We start from the raw sequence: 25,504 nt of genomic DNA on the forward strand, positions 1-25,504 counted from the left end.
CCCTGTTGAGCGTGTGTGAGGTTTCCACTTTTATTTTTGACAGAAAAGTGCATAAAAGCAAGTTGAAAAAAATGAAAAAAACGACATACTAACCCCTTACGTTTTTTTCAAAAATCACCAAATTGAAAATCTGGCATTTTATGCCATTTTTGGATGCTTCTGGGGCCCCTGTTGAGCGTGTGTGAGGTTTCCACTTTTATTTTTGACAGAAAAGTGCTTTAAAAGCAAGTTGAAAAAAATGAAAAAAACGACATACTAACCCCTTACGTTTTTTTCAAAAATCACCAAAATCAAACTTTGGCATTTTATGCCATTTTTGGATGCTTCTGGGGCCCCTGTTGAGCGTGTGTGAGGTTTCCCGTGTTTTTTTGACCAGAAAAGTGCTTTAAAAGCAAGTTGAAAAAAATGAAAAAAACGACATACTAACCCCTTACGTTTTTTCCAAAAATCACCAAAATCAAACTTTGGCATTTTATGCCATTTTTGGATGCTTCTGGGGCCCCTGTTGAGCGTGTGTGAGGTTTCCACTTTTATTTTTGACAGAAAAGTGCTTTAAAAGCAAGTTGAAAAAAATGAAAAAAACGACATACTAACCCCTTACGTTTTTTTCAAAAATCACCAAATTGAAAATCTGGCATTTTATGCCATTTTTGGATGCTTCTGGGGCCCCTGTTGAGCGTGTGTGAGGTTTCCACTTTTATTTTTGACAGAAAAGTGCTTTAAAAGCAAGTTGAAAAAAATGAAAAAAACGACATACTAACCCCTTACGTTTTTTTCAAAAATCACCAAATTGAAAATCTGGCATTTTATGCCATTTTTGGATGCTTCTGGGGCCCCTGTTGAGCGTGTGTGAGGTTTCCACTTTTATTTTTGACAGAAAAGTGCTTTAAAAGCAAGTTGAAAAAAATGAAAAAAACGACATACTAACCCCTTACGTTTTTTTCAAAAATCACCAAAATCAAACTTTGGCATTTTATGCCATTTTTGGATGCTTCTGGGGCCCCTGTTGAGCGTGTGTGAGGTTTCCCGTGTTTTTTTGACCAGAAAAGTGCTTTAAAAGCAAGTTGAAAAAAATGAAAAAAACGACATACTAACCCCTTACGTTTTTTCCAAAAATCACCAAAATCAAACTTTGGCATTTTATGCCATTTTTGGATGCTTCTGGGGCCCCTGTTGAGCGTGTGTGAGGTTTCCACTTTTATTTTTGACAGAAAAGTGCTTTAAAAGCAAGTTGAAAAAATGAAAAAAACGACATACTAACCCCTTACGTTTTTTTCAAAAATCACCAAAATCAAACTTTGGCATTTTATGCCATTTTTGGATGCTTCTGGGGCCCCTGTTGAGCGTGTGTGAGGTTTCCCGTGTTTTTTTGACCAGAAAAGTGCTTTAAAAGCAAGTTGAAAAAAATGAAAAAAACGACATACTAACCCCTTACGTTTTTTTCAAAAATCACCAAATTGAAAATCTGGCATTTTATGCCATTTTTGGATGCTTCTGGGGCCCCTGTTGAGCGTGTGTGAGGTTTCCACTTTTATTTTTGACAGAAAAGTGCTTTAAAAGCAAGTTGAAAAAAATGAAAAAAACGACATACTAACCCCTTACGTATTTTTCAAAAATCACCAAAATCAAACTTTGGCATTTTATGCCATTTTTGGATGCTTCTGGGGCCCCTGTTGAGCGTGTGTGAGGTTTCCCGTGTTTTTTTGACCAGAAAAGTGCTTTAAAAGCAAGTTGAAAAAAATGAAAAAAACGACATACTAACCCTTTACGTTTTTTTCAAAAATCACCAAATTGAAAATCTGGCATTTTATGCCATTTTTGGATGCTTCTGGGGCCCCTGTTGAGCGTGTGTGAGGTTTCCACTTTTATTTTTGACAGAAAAGTGCTTTAAAAGCAAGTTGAAAAAAATGAAAAAAACGACATACTAACCCCTTACGTTTTTTTCCAAAAATCACCAAATTGAAAATCTGGCATTTTATGCCATTTTTGGATGCTTCTGGGGCCCCTGTTGAGCGTGTGTGAGGTTTCCACTTTTATTTTTGACAGAAAAGTGCTTTAAAAGCAAGTTGAAAAAAATGAAAAAAACGACATACTAACCCCTTACGTTTTTTTCAAAAATCACCAAATTGAAAATCTGGCATTTTATGCCATTTTTGGATGCTTCTGGGGCCCCTGTTGAGCGTGTGTGAGGTTTCCACTTTTATTTTTGACAGAAAAGTGCTTTAAAAGCAAGTTGAAAAAAATGAAAAAAACGACATACTAACCCCTTACGTTTTTTTTCCAAAAATCACCAAATTGAAAATCTGGCATTTTATGCCATTTTTGGATGCTTCTGGGGCCCCTGTTGAGCGTGTGTGAGGTTTCCACTTTTATTTTTGACAGAAAAGTGCTTTAAAAGCAAGTTGAAAAAAATGAAAAAAACGACATACTAACCCCTTACGTTTTTTTCAAAAATCACCAAAATCAAACTTTGGCATTTTATGCCATTTTTGGATGCTTCTGGGGCCCCTGTTGACCGTGTGTGAGGTTTCCACTTTTATTTTTGACAGAAAAGTGCTGTAAAAGCAAGTTGAAAAAAATGAAAAAAACGACATACTAACCCCTTACGTTTTTTTCCAAAAATCACCAAATTGAAAATCTGGCATTTTATGCCATTTTTGGATGCTTCTGGGGCCCCTGTTGAGCTTGTGTGAGGTTTCCACTTTTATTTTTGACAGAAAAGTGCTTTAAAAGCAAGTTGAAAAAAATGAAAAAAACGACATACTAACCCCTTACGTTTTTTTCAAAAATCACCAAATTGAAAATCTGGCATTTTATGCCATTTTTGGATGCTTCTGGGGCCCCTGTTGAGCGTGTGTGAGGTTTCCACTTTTATTTTTGACAGAAAAGTGCTTTAAAAGCAAGTTGAAAAAAATGAAAAAAACGACATACTAACCCCTTACGTTTTTTTTCCAAAAATCACCAAATTGAAAATCTGGCATTTTATGCCATTTTTGGATGCTTCTGGGGCCCCTGTTGAGCGTGTGTGAGGTTTCCACTTTTATTTTTGACAGAAAAGTGCTTTAAAAGCAAGTTGAAAAAAATGAAAAAAACGACATACTAACCCCTTACGTTTTTTTCAAAAATCACCAAAATCAAACTTTGGCATTTTATGCCATTTTTGGATGCTTCTGGGGCCCCTGTTGACCGTGTGTGAGGTTTCCACTTTTATTTTTGACAGAAAAGTGCTTTAAAAGCAAGTTGAAAAAAATGAAAAAAACGACATACTAACCCCTTACGTTTTTTTCAAAAATCACCAAATTGAAAATCTGGCATTTTATGCCATTTTTGGATGCTTCTGGGGCCCCTGTTGAGCGTGTGTGAGGTTTCCACTTTTATTTTTGACAGAAAAGTGCTTTAAAAGCAAGTTGAAAAAAATGAAAAAAACGACATACTAACCCCTTACGTTTTTTTCAAAAATCACCAAAATCAAACTTTGGCATTTTATGCCATTTTTGGATGCTTCTGGGGCCCCTGTTGAGCGTGTGTGAGGTTTCCACTTTTATTTTTGACAGAAAAGTGCTTTAAAAGCAAGTTGAAAAAAATGAAAAAAACGACATACTAACCCCTTACGTTTTTTCCAAAAATCACCAAAATCAAACTTTGGCATTTTATGCCATTTTTGGATGCTTCTGGGGCCCCTGTTGAGCGTGTGTGAGGTTTCCACTTTTATTTTTGACAGAAAAGTGCTTTAAAAGCAAGTTGAAAAAATGAAAAAAACGACATACTAACCCCTTACGTTTTTTTCAAAAATCACCAAATTGAAAATCTGGCATTTGATGCCATTTTTGGATGCTTCTGGGGCCCCTGTTGAGCGTGTGTGAGGTTTCCACTTTTATTTTTGACAGAAAAGTGCTTTAAAAGCAAGTTGAAAAAAATGAAAAAAACGACATACTAAACCCTTACGTTTTTTTCAAAAATCACCAAATTGAAAATCTGGCATTTTATGCCATTTTTGGATGCTTCTGGGGCCCCTGTTGAGCGTGTGTGAGGTTTCCACTTTTATTTTTGACAGAAAAGTGCTTTAAAAGCAAGTTGAAAAAAATGAAAAAAACTGCATACTAACCCCTTACGTTTTTTTCAAAAATCACCAAATTGAAAATCTGGCATTTTATGCCATTTTTGGATGCTTCTGGGGCCCCTGTTGAGCGTGTGTGAGGTTTCCACTTTTATTTTTGACAGAAAAGTGCTTTAAAAGCAAGTTGAAAAAAATGAAAAAAACTGCATACTAACCCCTTACGTTTTTTTCAAAAATCACCAAAATCAAACTTTGGCATTTTATGCCATTTTTGGATGCTTCTGGGGCCCCTGTTGACCGTGTGTGAGGTTTCCACTTTTATTTTTGACAGAAAAGTGCTGTAAAAGCAAGTTGAAAAAAATGAAAAAAACGACATACTAACCCCTTACGTTTTTTTCAAAAATCACCAAATTGAAAATCTGGCATTTTATGCCATTTTTGGATGCTTCTGGGGCCCCTGTTGAGCTTGTGTGAGGTTTCCACTTTTATTTTTGACAGAAAAGTGCTTTAAAAGCAAGTTGAAAAAAATGAAAAAAACGACATACTAACCCCTTACGTTTTTTTCAAAAATCACCAAATTGAAAATCTGGCATTTTATGCCATTTTTGGATGCTTCTGGGGCCCCTGTTGAGCGTGTGTGAGGTTTCCACTTTTATTTTTGACAGAAAAGTGCTTTAAAAGCAAGTTGAAAAAAATGAAAAAAACGACATACTAACCCCTTACGTTTTTTTCAAAAATCACCAAAATCAAACTTTGGCATTTTATGCCATTTTTGGATGCTTCTGGGGCCCCTGTTGAGCGTGTGTGAGGTTTCCCGTGTTTTTTTGACCAGAAAAGTGCTTTAAAAGCAAGTTGAAAAAAATGAAAAAAACGACATACTAACCCCTTACGTTTTTTTCAAAAATCACCAAATTGAAAATCTGGCATTTTATGCCATTTTTGGATGCTTCTGGGGCCCCTGTTGAGCGTGTGTGAGGTTTCCACTTTTATTTTTGACAGAAAAGTGCTTTAAAAGCAAGATGAAAAAAATGAAAAAAACGACATACTAACCCCTTACGTTTTTTTCCAAAAATCACCAAATTGAAAATCTGGCATTTTATGCCATTTTTGGATGCTTCTGGGGCCCCTGTTGAGCGTGTGTGAGGTTTCCACTTTTATTTTTGACAGAAAAGTGCATAAAAGCAAGTTGAAAAAAATGAAAAAAACGACATACTAACCCCTTACGTTTTTTTCAAAAATCACCAAAATCAAACTTTGGCATTTTATGCCATTTTTGGATGCTTCTGGGGCCCCTGTTGAGCGTGTGTGAGGTTTCCCGTGTTTTTTTGACCAGAAAAGTGCTTTAAAAGCAAGTTGAAAAAAATGAAAAAAACGACATACTAACCCCTTACGTTTTTTCCAAAAATCACCAAAATCAAACTTTGGCATTTTATGCCATTTTTGGATGCTTCTGGGGCCCCTGTTGAGCGTGTGTGAGGTTTCCACTTTTATTTTTGACAGAAAAGTGCTTTAAAAGCAAGTTGAAAAAAATGAAAAAAACGACATACTAACCCCTTACGTTTTTTTCAAAAATCACCAAATTGAAAATCTGGCATTTTATGCCATTTTTGGATGCTTCTGGGGCCCCTGTTGAGCGTGTGTGAGGTTTCCACTTTTATTTTTGACAGAAAAGTGCTTTAAAAGCAAGTTGAAAAAAATGAAAAAAACGACATACTAACCCCTTACGTTTTTTTCAAAAATCACCAAATTGAAAATCTGGCATTTTATGCCATTTTTGGATGCTTCTGGGGCCCCTGTTGAGCGTGTGTGAGGTTTCCACTTTTATTTTTGACAGAAAAGTGCTTTAAAAGCAAGTTGAAAAAAATGAAAAAAACGACATACTAACCCCTTACGTTTTTTTCAAAAATCACCAAAATCAAACTTTGGCATTTTATGCCATTTTTGGATGCTTCTGGGGCCCCTGTTGAGCGTGTGTGAGGTTTCCCGTGTTTTTTTGACCAGAAAAGTGCTTTAAAAGCAAGTTGAAAAAAATGAAAAAAACGACATACTAACCCCTTACGTTTTTTCCAAAAATCACCAAAATCAAACTTTGGCATTTTATGCCATTTTTGGATGCTTCTGGGGCCCCTGTTGAGCGTGTGTGAGGTTTCCACTTTTATTTTTGACAGAAAAGTGCTTTAAAAGCAAGTTGAAAAAATGAAAAAAACGACATACTAACCCCTTACGTTTTTTTCAAAAATCACCAAAATCAAACTTTGGCATTTTATGCCATTTTTGGATGCTTCTGGGGCCCCTGTTGAGCGTGTGTGAGGTTTCCCGTGTTTTTTTGACCAGAAAAGTGCTTTAAAAGCAAGTTGAAAAAAATGAAAAAAACGACATACTAACCCCTTACGTTTTTTTCAAAAATCACCAAATTGAAAATCTGGCATTTTATGCCATTTTTGGATGCTTCTGGGGCCCCTGTTGAGCGTGTGTGAGGTTTCCACTTTTATTTTTGACAGAAAAGTGCTTTAAAAGCAAGTTGAAAAAAATGAAAAAAACGACATACTAACCCCTTACGTATTTTTCAAAAATCACCAAAATCAAACTTTGGCATTTTATGCCATTTTTGGATGCTTCTGGGGCCCCTGTTGAGCGTGTGTGAGGTTTCCCGTGTTTTTTTGACCAGAAAAGTGCTTTAAAAGCAAGTTGAAAAAAATGAAAAAAACGACATACTAACCCTTTACGTTTTTTTCAAAAATCACCAAATTGAAAATCTGGCATTTTATGCCATTTTTGGATGCTTCTGGGGCCCCTGTTGAGCGTGTGTGAGGTTTCCACTTTTATTTTTGACAGAAAAGTGCTTTAAAAGCAAGTTGAAAAAAATGAAAAAAACGACATACTAACCCCTTACGTTTTTTTCCAAAAATCACCAAATTGAAAATCTGGCATTTTATGCCATTTTTGGATGCTTCTGGGGCCCCTGTTGAGCGTGTGTGAGGTTTCCACTTTTATTTTTGACAGAAAAGTGCTTTAAAAGCAAGTTGAAAAAAATGAAAAAAACGACATACTAACCCCTTACGTTTTTTTCAAAAATCACCAAATTGAAAATCTGGCATTTTATGCCATTTTTGGATGCTTCTGGGGCCCCTGTTGAGCGTGTGTGAGGTTTCCACTTTTATTTTTGACAGAAAAGTGCTTTAAAAGCAAGTTGAAAAAAATGAAAAAAACGACATACTAACCCCTTACGTTTTTTTTCCAAAAATCACCAAATTGAAAATCTGGCATTTTATGCCATTTTTGGATGCTTCTGGGGCCCCTGTTGAGCGTGTGTGAGGTTTCCACTTTTATTTTTGACAGAAAAGTGCTTTAAAAGCAAGTTGAAAAAAATGAAAAAAACGACATACTAACCCCTTACGTTTTTTTCAAAAATCACCAAAATCAAACTTTGGCATTTTATGCCATTTTTGGATGCTTCTGGGGCCCCTGTTGACCGTGTGTGAGGTTTCCACTTTTATTTTTGACAGAAAAGTGCTGTAAAAGCAAGTTGAAAAAAATGAAAAAAACGACATACTAACCCCTTACGTTTTTTTCCAAAAATCACCAAATTGAAAATCTGGCATTTTATGCCATTTTTGGATGCTTCTGGGGCCCCTGTTGAGCTTGTGTGAGGTTTCCACTTTTATTTTTGACAGAAAAGTGCTTTAAAAGCAAGTTGAAAAAAATGAAAAAAACGACATACTAACCCCTTACGTTTTTTTCAAAAATCACCAAATTGAAAATCTGGCATTTTATGCCATTTTTGGATGCTTCTGGGGCCCCTGTTGAGCGTGTGTGAGGTTTCCACTTTTATTTTTGACAGAAAAGTGCTTTAAAAGCAAGTTGAAAAAAATGAAAAAAACGACATACTAACCCCTTACGTTTTTTTTCCAAAAATCACCAAATTGAAAATCTGGCATTTTATGCCATTTTTGGATGCTTCTGGGGCCCCTGTTGAGCGTGTGTGAGGTTTCCACTTTTATTTTTGACAGAAAAGTGCTTTAAAAGCAAGTTGAAAAAAATGAAAAAAACGACATACTAACCCCTTACGTTTTTTTCAAAAATCACCAAAATCAAACTTTGGCATTTTATGCCATTTTTGGATGCTTCTGGGGCCCCTGTTGACCGTGTGTGAGGTTTCCACTTTTATTTTTGACAGAAAAGTGCTTTAAAAGCAAGTTGAAAAAAATGAAAAAAACGACATACTAACCCCTTACGTTTTTTTCAAAAATCACCAAATTGAAAATCTGGCATTTTATGCCATTTTTGGATGCTTCTGGGGCCCCTGTTGAGCGTGTGTGAGGTTTCCACTTTTATTTTTGACAGAAAAGTGCTTTAAAAGCAAGTTGAAAAAAATGAAAAAAACGACATACTAACCCCTTACGTTTTTTTCAAAAATCACCAAAATCAAACTTTGGCATTTTATGCCATTTTTGGATGCTTCTGGGGCCCCTGTTGAGCGTGTGTGAGGTTTCCACTTTTATTTTTGACAGAAAAGTGCTTTAAAAGCAAGTTGAAAAAAATGAAAAAAACGACATACTAACCCCTTACGTTTTTTCCAAAAATCACCAAAATCAAACTTTGGCATTTTATGCCATTTTTGGATGCTTCTGGGGCCCCTGTTGAGCGTGTGTGAGGTTTCCACTTTTATTTTTGACAGAAAAGTGCTTTAAAAGCAAGTTGAAAAAATGAAAAAAACGACATACTAACCCCTTACGTTTTTTTCAAAAATCACCAAATTGAAAATCTGGCATTTGATGCCATTTTTGGATGCTTCTGGGGCCCCTGTTGAGCGTGTGTGAGGTTTCCACTTTTATTTTTGACAGAAAAGTGCTTTAAAAGCAAGTTGAAAAAAATGAAAAAAACGACATACTAAACCCTTACGTTTTTTTCAAAAATCACCAAATTGAAAATCTGGCATTTTATGCCATTTTTGGATGCTTCTGGGGCCCCTGTTGAGCGTGTGTGAGGTTTCCACTTTTATTTTTGACAGAAAAGTGCTTTAAAAGCAAGTTGAAAAAAATGAAAAAAACTGCATACTAACCCCTTACGTTTTTTTCAAAAATCACCAAATTGAAAATCTGGCATTTTATGCCATTTTTGGATGCTTCTGGGGCCCCTGTTGAGCGTGTGTGAGGTTTCCACTTTTATTTTTGACAGAAAAGTGCTTTAAAAGCAAGTTGAAAAAAATGAAAAAAACTGCATACTAACCCCTTACGTTTTTTTCAAAAATCACCAAAATCAAACTTTGGCATTTTATGCCATTTTTGGATGCTTCTGGGGCCCCTGTTGACCGTGTGTGAGGTTTCCACTTTTATTTTTGACAGAAAAGTGCTGTAAAAGCAAGTTGAAAAAAATGAAAAAAACGACATACTAACCCCTTACGTTTTTTTCAAAAATCACCAAATTGAAAATCTGGCATTTTATGCCATTTTTGGATGCTTCTGGGGCCCCTGTTGAGCTTGTGTGAGGTTTCCACTTTTATTTTTGACAGAAAAGTGCTTTAAAAGCAAGTTGAAAAAAATGAAAAAAACGACATACTAACCCCTTACGTTTTTTTCAAAAATCACCAAATTGAAAATCTGGCATTTTATGCCATTTTTGGATGCTTCTGGGGCCCCTGTTGAGCGTGTGTGAGGTTTCCACTTTTATTTTTGACAGAAAAGTGCTTTAAAAGCAAGTTGAAAAAAATGAAAAAAACGACATACTAACCCCTTACGTTTTTTTCAAAAATCACCAAAATCAAACTTTGGCATTTTATGCCATTTTTGGATGCTTCTGGGGCCCCTGTTGAGCGTGTGTGAGGTTTCCCGTGTTTTTTTGACCAGAAAAGTGCTTTAAAAGCAAGTTGAAAAAAATGAAAAAAACGACATACTAACCCCTTACGTTTTTTTCAAAAATCACCAAATTGAAAATCTGGCATTTTATGCCATTTTTGGATGCTTCTGGGGCCCCTGTTGAGCGTGTGTGAGGTTTCCACTTTTATTTTTGACAGAAAAGTGCTTTAAAAGCAAGATGAAAAAAATGAAAAAAACGACATACTAACCCCTTACGTTTTTTTCCAAAAATCACCAAATTGAAAATCTGGCATTTTATGCCATTTTTGGATGCTTCTGGGGCCCCTGTTGAGCGTGTGTGAGGTTTCCACTTTTATTTTTGACAGAAAAGTGCATAAAAGCAAGTTGAAAAAAATGAAAAAAACGACATACTAACCCCTTACGTTTTTTTCAAAAATCACCAAAATCAAACTTTGGCATTTTATGCCATTTTTGGATGCTTCTGGGGCCCCTGTTGAGCGTGTGTGAGGTTTCCCGTGTTTTTTTGACCAGAAAAGTGCTTTAAAAGCAAGTTGAAAAAAATGAAAAAAACGACATACTAACCCCTTACGTTTTTTCCAAAAATCACCAAAATCAAACTTTGGCATTTTATGCCATTTTTGGATGCTTCTGGGGCCCCTGTTGAGCGTGTGTGAGGTTTCCACTTTTATTTTTGACAGAAAAGTGCTTTAAAAGCAAGTTGAAAAAAATGAAAAAAACGACATACTAACCCCTTACGTTTTTTTCAAAAATCACCAAATTGAAAATCTGGCATTTTATGCCATTTTTGGATGCTTCTGGGGCCCCTGTTGAGCGTGTGTGAGGTTTCCACTTTTATTTTTGACAGAAAAGTGCTTTAAAAGCAAGTTGAAAAAAATGAAAAAAACGACATACTAACCCCTTACGTTTTTTTCAAAAATCACCAAATTGAAAATCTGGCATTTTATGCCATTTTTGGATGCTTCTGGGGCCCCTGTTGAGCGTGTGTGAGGTTTCCACTTTTATTTTTGACAGAAAAGTGCTTTAAAAGCAAGTTGAAAAAAATGAAAAAAACGACATACTAACCCCTTACGTTTTTTTCAAAAATCACCAAAATCAAACTTTGGCATTTTATGCCATTTTTGGATGCTTCTGGGGCCCCTGTTGAGCGTGTGTGAGGTTTCCCGTGTTTTTTTGACCAGAAAAGTGCTTTAAAAGCAAGTTGAAAAAAATGAAAAAAACGACATACTAACCCCTTACGTTTTTTCCAAAAATCACCAAAATCAAACTTTGGCATTTTATGCCATTTTTGGATGCTTCTGGGGCCCCTGTTGAGCGTGTGTGAGGTTTCCACTTTTATTTTTGACAGAAAAGTGCTTTAAAAGCAAGTTGAAAAAATGAAAAAAACGACATACTAACCCCTTACGTTTTTTTCAAAAATCACCAAAATCAAACTTTGGCATTTTATGCCATTTTTGGATGCTTCTGGGGCCCCTGTTGAGCGTGTGTGAGGTTTCCCGTGTTTTTTTGACCAGAAAAGTGCTTTAAAAGCAAGTTGAAAAAAATGAAAAAAACGACATACTAACCCCTTACGTTTTTTTCAAAAATCACCAAATTGAAAATCTGGCATTTTATGCCATTTTTGGATGCTTCTGGGGCCCCTGTTGAGCGTGTGTGAGGTTTCCACTTTTATTTTTGACAGAAAAGTGCTTTAAAAGCAAGTTGAAAAAAATGAAAAAAACGACATACTAACCCCTTACGTATTTTTCAAAAATCACCAAAATCAAACTTTGGCATTTTATGCCATTTTTGGATGCTTCTGGGGCCCCTGTTGAGCGTGTGTGAGGTTTCCCGTGTTTTTTTGACCAGAAAAGTGCTTTAAAAGCAAGTTGAAAAAAATGAAAAAAACGACATACTAACCCTTTACGTTTTTTTCAAAAATCACCAAATTGAAAATCTGGCATTTTATGCCATTTTTGGATGCTTCTGGGGCCCCTGTTGAGCGTGTGTGAGGTTTCCACTTTTATTTTTGACAGAAAAGTGCTTTAAAAGCAAGTTGAAAAAAATGAAAAAAACGACATACTAACCCCTTACGTTTTTTTCCAAAAATCACCAAATTGAAAATCTGGCATTTTATGCCATTTTTGGATGCTTCTGGGGCCCCTGTTGAGCGTGTGTGAGGTTTCCACTTTTATTTTTGACAGAAAAGTGCTTTAAAAGCAAGTTGAAAAAAATGAAAAAAACGACATACTAACCCCTTACGTTTTTTTCAAAAATCACCAAATTGAAAATCTGGCATTTTATGCCATTTTTGGATGCTTCTGGGGCCCCTGTTGAGCGTGTGTGAGGTTTCCACTTTTATTTTTGACAGAAAAGTGCTTTAAAAGCAAGTTGAAAAAAATGAAAAAAACGACATACTAACCCCTTACGTTTTTTTTCCAAAAATCACCAAATTGAAAATCTGGCATTTTATGCCATTTTTGGATGCTTCTGGGGCCCCTGTTGAGCGTGTGTGAGGTTTCCACTTTTATTTTTGACAGAAAAGTGCTTTAAAAGCAAGTTGAAAAAAATGAAAAAAACGACATACTAACCCCTTACGTTTTTTTCAAAAATCACCAAAATCAAACTTTGGCATTTTATGCCATTTTTGGATGCTTCTGGGGCCCCTGTTGACCGTGTGTGAGGTTTCCACTTTTATTTTTGACAGAAAAGTGCTGTAAAAGCAAGTTGAAAAAAATGAAAAAAACGACATACTAACCCCTTACGTTTTTTTCCAAAAATCACCAAATTGAAAATCTGGCATTTTATGCCATTTTTGGATGCTTCTGGGGCCCCTGTTGAGCTTGTGTGAGGTTTCCACTTTTATTTTTGACAGAAAAGTGCTTTAAAAGCAAGTTGAAAAAAATGAAAAAAACGACATACTAACCCCTTACGTTTTTTTCAAAAATCACCAAATTGAAAATCTGGCATTTTATGCCATTTTTGGATGCTTCTGGGGCCCCTGTTGAGCGTGTGTGAGGTTTCCACTTTTATTTTTGACAGAAAAGTGCTTTAAAAGCAAGTTGAAAAAAATGAAAAAAACGACATACTAACCCCTTACGTTTTTTTTCCAAAAATCACCAAATTGAAAATCTGGCATTTTATGCCATTTTTGGATGCTTCTGGGGCCCCTGTTGAGCGTGTGTGAGGTTTCCACTTTTATTTTTGACAGAAAAGTGCTTTAAAAGCAAGTTGAAAAAAATGAAAAAAACGACATACTAACCCCTTACGTTTTTTTCAAAAATCACCAAAATCAAACTTTGGCATTTTATGCCATTTTTGGATGCTTCTGGGGCCCCTGTTGACCGTGTGTGAGGTTTCCACTTTTATTTTTGACAGAAAAGTGCTTTAAAAGCAAGTTGAAAAAAATGAAAAAAACGACATACTAACCCCTTACGTTTTTTTCAAAAATCACCAAATTGAAAATCTGGCATTTTATGCCATTTTTGGATGCTTCTGGGGCCCCTGTTGAGCGTGTGTGAGGTTTCCACTTTTATTTTTGACAGAAAAGTGCTTTAAAAGCAAGTTGAAAAAAATGAAAAAAACGACATACTAACCCCTTACGTTTTTTTCAAAAATCACCAAAATCAAACTTTGGCATTTTATGCCATTTTTGGATGCTTCTGGGGCCCCTGTTGAGCGTGTGTGAGGTTTCCACTTTTATTTTTGACAGAAAAGTGCTTTAAAAGCAAGTTGAAAAAAATGAAAAAAACGACATACTAACCCCTTACGTTTTTTCCAAAAATCACCAAAATCAAACTTTGGCATTTTATGCCATTTTTGGATGCTTCTGGGGCCCCTGTTGAGCGTGTGTGAGGTTTCCACTTTTATTTTTGACAGAAAAGTGCTTTAAAAGCAAGTTGAAAAAATGAAAAAAACGACATACTAACCCCTTACGTTTTTTTCAAAAATCACCAAATTGAAAATCTGGCATTTTATGCCATTTTTGGATGCTTCTGGGGCCCCTGTTGAGCGTGTGTGAGGTTTCCACTTTTATTTTTGACAGAAAAGTGCTTTAAAAGCAAGTTGAAAAAAATGAAAAAAACTGCATACTAACCCCTTACGTTTTTTTCAAAAATCACCAAATTGAAAATCTGGCATTTTATGCCATTTTTGGATGCTTCTGGGGCCCCTGTTGAGCTTGTGTGAGGTTTCCACTTTTATTTTTGACAGAAAAGTGCTTTAAAAGCAAGTTGAAAAAAATGAAAAAAACGACATACTAACCCCTTACGTTTTTTTCAAAAATCACCAAATTGAAAATCTGGCATTTTATGCCATTTTTGGATGCTTCTGGGGCCCCTGTTGAGCGTGTGTGAGGTTTCCACTTTTATTTTTGACAGAAAAGTGCTTTAAAAGCAAGTTGAAAAAAATGAAAAAAACGACATACTAACCCCTTACGTTTTTTTCAAAAATCACCAAAATCAAACTTTGGCATTTTATGCCATTTTTGGATGCTTCTGGGGCCCCTGTTGAGCGTGTGTGAGGTTTCCCGTGTTTTTTTGACCAGAAAAGTGCTTTAAAAGCAAGTTGAAAAAAATGAAAAAAACGACATACTAACCCCTTACGTTTTTTTCAAAAATCACCAAATTGAAAATCTGGCATTTTATGCCATTTTTGGATGCTTCTGGGGCCCCTGTTGAGCGTGTGTGAGGTTTCCACTTTTATTTTTGACAGAAAAGTGCTTTAAAAGCAAGTTGAAAAAAATGAAAAAAACGACATACTAACCCCTTACGTTTTTTTCAAAAATCACCAAAATCAAACTTTGGCATTTCATGCCATTTTTGGATGCTTCTGGGGCCCCTGTTGAGCGTGTGTGAGGTTTCCCGTGTTTTTTTGACCAGAAAAGTGCTTTAAAAGCAAGTTGAAAAAAATGAAAAAAACGACATACTAACCCCTTACGTTTTTTTCAAAAATCACCAAATTGAAAATCTGGCATTTTATGCCATTTTTGGATGCTTCTGGGGCCCCTGTTGAGCGTGTGTGAGGTTTCCACTTTTATTTTTGACAGAAAAGTGCTTTAAAAGCAAGTTGGAAAAAATGGAAAAAAACGACATACGTTTTTTTTTACGTTTTTTTCAAAAATCACCAAAATCAAACTTTGGCATTTTATGCCATTTTTGGATGCTTCTGGGGCCCCTGTTGAGCGTGTGTGAGGTTTCCCGTGTTTTTTTTTACTAGAAAAGTGCTTTAAAAGCAAGTTGGAAAAAAAAAACTGAAAAAAACTATCCTCCTGAATGCCCCGGTGTGCAGTTCCTTTTAGATCCTCCATCTTTCCATTTCCTATTTTATCATTGGTGCATTTCATTAACTCAGCTGTGTTGTTTTTTACGCCCCCGCAATGAATGGACCTAAAAGATGTAATATGAAGTCAATGAAAAGGCTTTTATCTCCCAAATGTGTGCAGGTGGACTTTGCCTTCACCGTATGGCAGAGTTTTCCTGAACGCATCGTGGGCTATCCTGCACGCAGCCACTTCTGGGACAGCAACAAGGAGCGTTGGGGTTACACATCCAAGTGGACCAATGACTATTCAATGGTTCTGACGGGCGCCGCCATATACCACAGGTACCATCCCATAGCATCTTGTGTGGTATCCGTCCGTTTTTCCTTATGTGGTAGTGCAGTACCATCCTGTACTCGTACCGTCTTTTTTAACCAGGAGGCTTGTCTTGCAGGTATTACCACTACCTGTACACCAACTACCTGCCCTCCAGTCTGAAGAGCATGGTGGATCAACTGGCCAACTGCGAGGACATCCTGATGAACTTCCTGGTCTCCGCCGTCACCAAGTTACCTCCCATCAAGGTCACACAGAAGAAACAGTACAAGGAGACCATGATGGGACAGGTGAGACAAACACAGCCATGATACACTCTACTGTAAGTCAAATGTATTGGAAAAACAGAAATGTAAAAATATCATTTGAAAAATTCTTTAAAAAAAAAAAAACATTTTAAAATATGTTGGGGAAAAAAATAACAAACCACACAAATACAAAGTTTTTTAAAAAATACATATTTATTTACATTCCATTGTAAATAAATAAAATGTTATCCATTTGTGGAAAAAAACAAGCATGTTCCTCAATGTGACTCCAATAAAATTGACAATAAAAAAAAATTAATATTCAAACTATATTAAAATGAATTTAAAATGGATATATATTTTTTCAAAATACATATTTGTCAGATGGAAGAAAAACTACAGTATATTACTCAATTATACTACTAAAAAGTAAAAAAAAACATAAATAAAACTAAACAAACACAAAAAATGAATTTAAAATTGATATATTTTTTTCGCAATACATATTTGTCTGATGGAAGAAAAACTACAGTATATTACTCAATTATACTACTAAAAAGTAAAAAAAAAACATAAATAAAACTAAACATAAACACAAAAAAATAATTTAAAATTGATATATTTTTTTCACAATACATATTTGTCTGATGGAAGAAAAACTACAGCATATTACTCAATTATACTACTAAAAAGTAAAAAAAAAAAAACATGAATAAAACTAAACAAACACAAAAAATGAATTTCAAATGGATATATTTTTTTCAAAAATACATATTTGTCTGATGGAAGAAAAACTACAGCATATTACTCAATTATACTACTGAAGTATAAAAAAAAGTACAAGTAAAAAAAAAAACAAATAAAAGTAAACATAAACAAAACATAAATAAAACTAAAACAGGTGGTAAATTCGTAGACAAAAAATAAATTAGCCATATTTGTAAATATGCATAAGCAAGGATATTACTCAGTCACGTCAAAAACGATTAAATACTAAAATGTAAAATGTAAAAAGTCATATAAAATGACATACTATATTAAAATGAATATATTTTTTTCAAAATACATATTTGATGGAAGAAAAAACGACAGTATATTACTCAATCATACTACTAAAAAGTAAAAACAAAACATAAATAAAACTAAAAAAGGTGGTAAATTCATAGACAAAACTAAATTAGACATATTTGTAAATATGCATAAGCAAGGATATTAGTCAAGTAAAAAAAGATTAAATACTAAAATATAAAATGTCAAAAATTACATAAAAATATAATTATAATTATTTAAATTATTGAAAAATAATTCTTTGTGGGGGGGAAAAAAACAAGGATATTTGATTATCGCATTAAAAATGTGTAAAAATAGAAATAAAAATAAAAAAAGTCTAATATCTAATATGAAAAAATAAGGTTAAAAATATAAAAGTATACTATTGAATGAAGAATAGCCAAATATTCAAAGTGAGATAAAGGATGTTCTACTTTCCCCACAAACGTCCCCGTGTGGTCACCTGACTCCATTTTGCCTCCTCTGCAGTCATCCAGAGCGTCTCGCTGGGCCGACCCGGACCACTTTGCCCAACGGCAGACGTGCATGAACAAGTTTGCCAGCTGGTTTGGCTCGATGCCGCTGGTCCGCTCCCAGATGAGACTGGATCCTGTCCTGTTCAAGGACCAGGTCTCCATCCTGCGTAAGAAATACAGGGACATCGAGAGGCTCTGACCCCGCCCGGGTTGGGTGGGAGGTGCGAGACGCCGATGCCGTCTAAGCATGAACGCACATGCAGATTTTTTTTTTTTTTTTGGGGGGGGGGGGCAAAGACGAAGAAGAACCACAAACTCCGATTATTTTTTTTTTGTGGACGACCTTGACTATCCTGCTAGCGTTACAAGACAAGAGGGAAAGGAGTGTGTTTTTGTCTGGTTACCCCCGGCAACTCACCCCCGCATCAGGACCCGATACCGGACTCACCACCGCCGTCCCCAAAAGCCGACCCGTGCTGCTTTATCGCCTGGTTTGATTTTTGTACAAATCAGCTGTTATATCCAAGGGTTGGAATGGTCGGAGCGTCATCCATTTTTATGGAATCGGAAGTTAGCTTTTAGCATAAAAGCAGCCCATATTTCTCATATTCTCAGCTATCGTCACGCATTCACTACTTCCCCTTGCCTTAATGTTTCTTTTTTTGTTGTTTTTTTTTTAAATCATCCTCCTCCTGTACTTCCTATGTCTTTTTTTCTCCCAGCTGGTCTTTTATCAGCATTTCCTTGGAGTGCCATTTTTTTTTAAAAGTTATTTATTGCACATTCTGCTTGCCTGTATTAGTTTGGAGACACCGAGGTGCGCTTGTTTTCAATTGTGGTACACACCGACCATGCTTTTAACGTACACTATTGTTGATATGTTATGGCATCCCGGCACACGTTGTTGACATTAGCCACGTTTACATGAGGAGTTTTTCTCTTTTTCCCGAATGGAATCTTTCCGAAAGCAATGGTATACATGGAAAGGAATATTCCAATGGCGTGTCTACATGCGCCGCTATAATCAACCAGAATAGTCAATGGGGCATGCCCAGTAAAGTGTAAACACCAACATCACGTGATATCGACTTCCTCCAGTTTTTTTTTTTCACTTGTTGGAATAACTCCGTATTCCTAATATTCATTCATTCATTTTCGAACGCTTATCCTCACAAGGGAATAAACTCATAATATTATGAGTAGCATATTTAAATTATATATATATATATATATATATATAGTGTGTGACTATAATAAATAATATAAAATAAATTTTAAAAATCATATAAAAAATATTTAAAAAAATTTTTTTTAATATTTAAAAAATATTTTTTCAAAAATATTTGAAAAAAAAATTTTTTTTAAATATTTGAAAAAAATATTTTTTTTTAATATTTGATTTTTTTTTATTGAAATATGCTACTCCTATAATATCCTCATAGTATTGCCAGTTTTTCCTTCGTCATATATTCATTCGGATTGGCACTTTTCTTTCGGAAAAAGGTTAGATTCTTTCGGTTTCAGCAAATAACCTGATTGAAATTGGAATATTTGGGTCCATGTAAACGTGGCTATTGATCATTTGAGGGGCGTACGGGGGGGTACGGGGGGACGTCCACTCAGACACTTGAATGAAAGCAACACGCTATTAGCGGCCTTTCTGTCAGACGTGCAATCAGAAGTTTTTTTTTGTGCCATAAAAAGGTGATGGATGCTACAAGGAGGAAAATCAAACGGGGAACAAAAATGAAGGCTGTGTCTCAAGTGTGTACTTGTGTACTTACACTTAGCTTCAGTACACTTAAGTGCGTGAGTGACAAGGAAGCGGGTAAATATCGCCATTTGGTCATTACAGTAATCCCTCATTTATCACGGTTAATTGGTTTCACGCCCGACTGTGATAAGTGAATTTCCGAAGATTTGTTTGCCGCCTTCTAAATATGCTTTTTAACCATATTAGAGCCCTCTAGACATGAAATAACAACCCTATAGTCACCTTTACACTTATATTCACCAATATAGTCGACATAATATTGACTCATGTGTTACCATGGGCGAGTGGTTAGCGCTCAGGCAACACAGCGAGGAGACCCAAGTTCGATTCCACCCTCAGCCATCTTGTGTGGGTGTTTTCTCCGTGTACTCCGGTTTCCTCCCACATTCCAAAAACATGCTAGGTTAATTAGCGACTCCAAATTGTCCATAGGTATGAATGTGAGTGTGAATGGTTGTTTGTCTATATGTGCCCTGTGATTGGCTGGCCACCAGTCCAGGGTGAACAGCTTCCTGTTCTGTAGCGTACTTCCTGGAGTGGCTACTGTCTCATTAATGTAACATTACTGACATCTCTTTAGTAAACATATCATCACAACTTGTCTTTAAATGCATCTTCTAAATGCCTTATATTTCTATTTTTGTGTTTTTAATGCTTGGAAAAATCTTTGGCTTAAATATGCATATTTTTTTGTACTAATAATAGGCCCCCAGGCAACCAGGTAACAGCATGATTTATTAATATATTTTGAAAAACCGTGATAGTGAAGCCACGAAATTGGAAGTGGCGAGGGATTACTGTAATCCGCTCGGCAAATGTTCCCTGGAAAATCCTATTGGTTTGTTTCCTGGCACCCAAAAATATGAGCAAAAATATTTTTTATAGAGAATAATTAAGTTTACATGGATAGTAATTATTAGGGATGTACCGACAATCCGAAGATTGGGTAATATCGGCTTCCGTCACGTATCACGTTCATAACTTGGGGCTACATTCGCTCGACTCCCCAGCCACCCGCCGTGCAGACAAGTTAGTTTCATTTTGGATGTTGGATATTTGTCTCTAGGGACCGTCAATAAATTACAATTGTTTTTTTTTGTTTTGTTTACTTTTCGTACAAATTTTTTTGGTCTCATGTTGGGTTATTTTTAAGAATGCAAGGCCGATGAGTGTGTTTGTTGACAAATTTGATAATTACAATTGCTTTTTTTTTTTTTTTTTTTTTACTTTTCGTACAAATTTTTTTGGTCCCATGGTGGGTTATTTTTAAGAATGAAAGGAGTGTGTTTGTTGACAAATTCGAGATCGCGGAATAAAACCGGCTAACCGGACTACTTTGTTACTTACAATACTGTACGACAACCAAGGCAAAAACATTTCACCAAAGCCGAGGCAAATGTTCCCTAGGAAATCCTATTGGTTTGTTCCTGACACCCAAAAATATGAGCAAAAATAAATTTTATAGAGAGTAATTAAGTGTACATGCATAGTAATTATTATTCTAGGGACCTTCAATAAATTACAATTGCTTTTTTTTTTTTTACTTTTTTTTTTACTTTTTGTACAACTTCTTTTGGTCCCATGGTGGGTTATTTTTAAGAATGCAAGGCCGGTGAGTGTGTTTGTTGACAAATTCAATAATTACAATTGCTTTTTTTTTTTTTTACTTTTCGTACAAATTTTTTTGGTCCCATGGTGGGTTATTTTTTAAGAATGAAAGGCCGGTGAGTGTGTTTGTTGACAAATTCGATCATTACAACTGCTTTTTTTTTTACTTTTTGTACAACTTTTTTTGGTCCCTTGGTGGGTTATTTTTAAGAATGAAAGGCCGGTGAGTGTGTTTGTTGACAAATTTGATATCGCGGAATAAAACGGTACTAAACCGACTACTTTTTACTACTGTAAACTCAAAGTGTGAACATAAAGTACAGTATTCCATTTGAGACACAGCCTTTTTGCATCATGTGAAGTAAGTCACACTGCAAAGAAAACAAATAGCCAAAATACACAAATATATTTTTTTTAAAAGTACAGTAGAACCTCACATTTGTTCTTATTTCAAAAATGATGGACATGTAAATAACTGTTCCGGGGCCAAACCTTGATCAGCTCTCCAGGCCGTGTTTTACCACAAATGCTAAAAGAGGCTAACCACTGCAGTATAAACTTAAAAACCATCTACAGAAACTATACTCCGATAATTATCAGCCCGATATCAAGGTAAAAATGCGATATCGGAATTTTTTTCCCCCCCGATATTTAAAAAAAAATGCTATATACAAACACATATGTGTTCATATGAATGGTGTTAAACTGTTGACGTTCTACAGTATATTTGCATTGACAGACAATCCCTAAAGTATTAGTGTGAAACCCAAACAGGAAATGATATGTTTTCATTATCATACTGCAAGTTTTATATCATAAAAGCCCAAAAGTCCTACTTTTATTTTATTTCTTACATTCTAAATGTCATGTACCCCCCCCCCATTTGGTTTCATGGTTTGACTGAAATGTTGCAACAAAGTGTTGATCTTAAGCACTTTTTTCAGCATCTGTTATCTACTATTTGTGCTATTATTTTCCCATCACACGTTTCAATGTCTGATTTAAGTCGGAGGTTATCAAGTCAAGTACATTTCCCTCAGCTTTGCAGATAAAAATCATAACTGACTGCATTGTACATAAACATATATTTATTTTTATTTTTTTTTTTTTTTACTGTGTACTCTATGAGGTGACGCTGTACTGGCATTGCTGAGGGGGAGTTCATGTATGTCACGTGCCAATAATCCATTTTGGGTTTGCATTGGGGTTTTTTTTTTACCCCTTAACTGGCAGCACTCATGCAGCCTCTAGAGCATGAATGACGCTTGACTGTAGGTACTCGATTGTTGTTCATACAAATTCAGAGTAATATCGGTATTGTTAAGTCATTTGCAGTGGATACCACATAATAGATACAGTACTCCCTTGGTTCAAATCCCGTGGCGTCACTATCACGGTTGTTCGGAAATATATTAAATTAATAAATTCTGCTTTTTGGTAATTGAATATAGCTTATTTGAGTAAAAAAAATCTAAACAAATGTTACATAATTAAGCATAAAAACAGCTAAATTAACAAATACGGGATTCAAACACTTAATTTCTTGTATCATGTCTACATTATTGGGTAATCGGACTGTAAAGGTGACTATAGGGGTGTTATTTCATGTCTAGAGGTCTCTAATGTTAAAAAAAACAGATTTAGAAGGTCATAAACAGGTTTCATCAATCAGTACTCTAAAAGTACTATAAAAGTAATATTACTGTAATGTTTGGTGAGACACACAAACACCGGAATTGGTCACAGGCACAATAATCCGTAATAAAAACATCACTTCCTGTGCGCCCACCACTCAGCTACCCGAACCCCGGAAGGCATTTACATAAGCACAAGTCTTATTTATGTCTTAATTTCTTCTATCATGTCTACAGTATTGGGTGATCGGAATGTAAAAGTGACTATAGGGGTGTTATTTCATGTCTAGAGGGCTCTAATGTTAAAAAAAACAGATTTAGAAGGTCATAAAAAGGTTTCATCAATCAGTAAGAGGGGTTACTGTACTCTAAAAGTACTATAAAAGTAATATTACTGTAATGTTTGGTGAGACACACAAACACAATAATCCATCATAAATACATCACTTCCTGTACGCCCACCACTCAGCTACCCGAACCCCGGAAGGCATTTACATAAGCACAAGTCTTATTTATGTCTTCATTTCTTCTATTATGTCTACAGTATTGGGTAATTGGAATGTAAAGGTGACTATAGGGGTGTTATTTCATGTCTAGAGGGCTCTAATGTTAAAAAAAACAGATTTAGAAGGCCGTAAACAGGTTTTTTATGCTCTAACTACAAACATATTCCGTTTAGAATTAAGGAGTCCGACTTTTTGGAAATCCACTTATCACAGTCGCGTCTGGAATCAGTGAGCCACGAGAAACGAGGGGGTTACTGTACTCTAAAAAGTTGGACCGCAAACATCCACTTTACTGCAAAGTGCAACATTTGTAAGTTTTTAAGTTAACAACGTTCGCATACGCCATTGATCTAAAATTGGATTGGGCTGCACCATCCTGGCTCTCGACGGGAGTCCAATCGCTTAAAAACCCCCGATAAAAAGGGGAGACGGAGAACAATAAGCATCTGCAGCAGATGGAGACGTTGTGCCAAGCTGTGCTAACACTTAGCTAGCACGTGTGATAATGATAATGAGACGTGGTGGCACGCAGCTTGGCACATCGAAAAAAACCTCTGCCAAAAGCGCTTTGTCATCATCCCATTGGGTGCGGACCAAAAAAAAAAAAAAACGATGTATTATGCAAGTTTAAAAATTGTGAATTTAATGTTGTGGAAGGTCTTCCCCAAAAAAAACGAAAATGTGACAGACAATTCGTGTTTATCTTGTTCATTTGTGCCTTTTTGTCAACGTGAGTTCTCGAACCGCCGAGGAACGTTCTGTTGTGGACTTATCTCTACGCACCGCACGACAAAAAAACAACAAAAAAAAACAACTTTTTTTGTGTGTTTGCACACCGTTACCACGACGACCATGCGTGCATGACTATGTTTTGGATTATTTATCATCACATGACTCGACAGAAGCTGAAATAATACGGATTGTCCTGATGCCTTCTTCTCCTCCCTCTTTCCCCACTCAAGACTTTTCTAAAAGGTCACAGATGAGATAGAAGATAAATGCTGATTTTGTAAGAATGATTTATAATAAAACTCATTTGACCATAACCGTGTCTCACTGGTCTACTTTATAACAAACAACAAACGGAGGACTGGAATCTGTTCCGAAATATTAACAAAAAACACATTTTATATAAAAATAATTCAATGACTTCTTGCTATATCAGGATTCAAACATTAGTCCCTCACTAAAATCACATTTTTTATTTTATTTTATTATAATTGATGGATTTTTTGTGGTAGGACTATGGCCTATTATTAGCCAAAAAGTTACTTAGTTGTAGCATTCTGGTCACTAGGTATAAGTAATGTAAAGTTAAGATTCTCCTCTCATTCTGTGTGGAAGTGGTAAGTAAAAAAAATTTTTTTTCTTTGTCCTTCTTCCCCACTGTGTGTTTCAAACGGACACTTTCTTAAAGGAAAACTGCACTCTTTTGGAATTTTGCCCATCATCCACAGTCCTTATGTGAAACATGAAGACAGCAAAAAACAGGGAAAAAGAGACAGTGTCAGTACACCAGTACCATAATTTGATCAGTGTAACAATGTTAATACTAATAATAATAATAATAATAATAACAGTTGCTGTTGTTGTCGTTGTAGCTTGGTTAATGTAAAATAAATGGAGCAGAATAGTAAGTATCTGTTTTTGTCTGTTTCGATATCTTTAGAACGCACAGAAAAGAGAAATACATACGTTCATGTCTCACATCCCCACCCTCCCAAATAAAGTGCAGTTTAGAATAAGTAAACAAAGAATACAGAGTATACAGTGTAAGCGTGACTATAGGGGTGCTATTTTATGTTTATATGGCTCTAATCATGATAAAAACTACCATGATAAACGGGTTTTCTATGCTCAAACTCCAAAAATCTTTTGTTGATTAATTGACTTATCACAGTGATAAACGAAGGATTAGTGTATAGTTTTAAGGAAAAGAACAACACAATATTTTTGTATAATTATTGTATACTATATGGCATAAATGTACTTAATGTATTTTTAAAATGTATTTTTATCGCTATTTGTAAATATGCAAATCTTATGTTGTATTTCTTTCTATTTTATTCAAAATGTATTGCTTTTCATAAGATAGACTTTTTTTTCTGGTTTGAACAACACAAAATTTTTGTATAATTATTGTATACTGTATAGCATAAATGTACTTGTATTTTTCTCACTATTTGTAAATATGCAAATCTTATGTTGTATTTTTTTCTATTTTATTCAAAATGTATTGCATTTTATATAAGATATAATTGTTTTGGTTCTGCTTTGAACAACACAATTTTTTTGTATAATTATTGTATGTTATATAGCATAAATTTACTTGTATTTTATCACTATTTGCAAATATGCAAATCTTATGTTGTATTCTTTCTATTTTATTCAAAATGTATTGCATTTTATATTAGATATAATTGTTTTGGTTCTGCTTTGATTTTGAGCTGGTTTGAATCAGTTGAGAAACATGGACATGGAATTAATTAAGAAGAATTATAATTGTCATTTTTAAATTTACAGGTACTCTAGCACCAAAAAAACGACCATTTGACAGCTAGCAATGTTCCTCATCCTGCAGGGTACCTCATTTGGATCCCAAAGTACACGTTGTTCCTGCACACAATCAAAGCCTCTCAGTCTGTTAGCTTTAAAAAAATATGCTCCAGCAGTTTTAGGGTCCTATGAGGTCACCCCGGCGCAGTGCAGCTGAATGACTATCTTGGCCCTGACACAGTCTGA

General features: G+C 35.4%; 1 protein-coding gene across 1 annotated transcript in view; it reads left to right on the plus strand.

Annotated features, from left to right (window-relative positions):
- The window catches only part of ext1b (exostosin glycosyltransferase 1b), a 162,292-nt gene extending 137,337 nt beyond the window's left edge, over positions 1-24,955 (plus strand). The window contains exons 9-11 of the mRNA XM_058047653.1: positions 15,314-15,474; positions 15,585-15,756; positions 17,254-24,955. Coding sequence (XP_057903636.1) covers positions 15,314-15,474; positions 15,585-15,756; positions 17,254-17,439 — 519 coding nt within the window. The 3' untranslated portion in view covers positions 17,440-24,955. The remainder of the gene's footprint in view (positions 1-15,313; positions 15,475-15,584; positions 15,757-17,253) is intronic.
- Positions 24,956-25,504: the final 549 nt, after the last annotated feature.

This window comes from Doryrhamphus excisus, chromosome 14 (assembly GCF_030265055.1).
Source record: "Doryrhamphus excisus isolate RoL2022-K1 chromosome 14, RoL_Dexc_1.0, whole genome shotgun sequence".
Lineage (NCBI taxonomy): Eukaryota > Metazoa > Chordata > Actinopteri > Syngnathiformes > Syngnathidae > Doryrhamphus > Doryrhamphus excisus.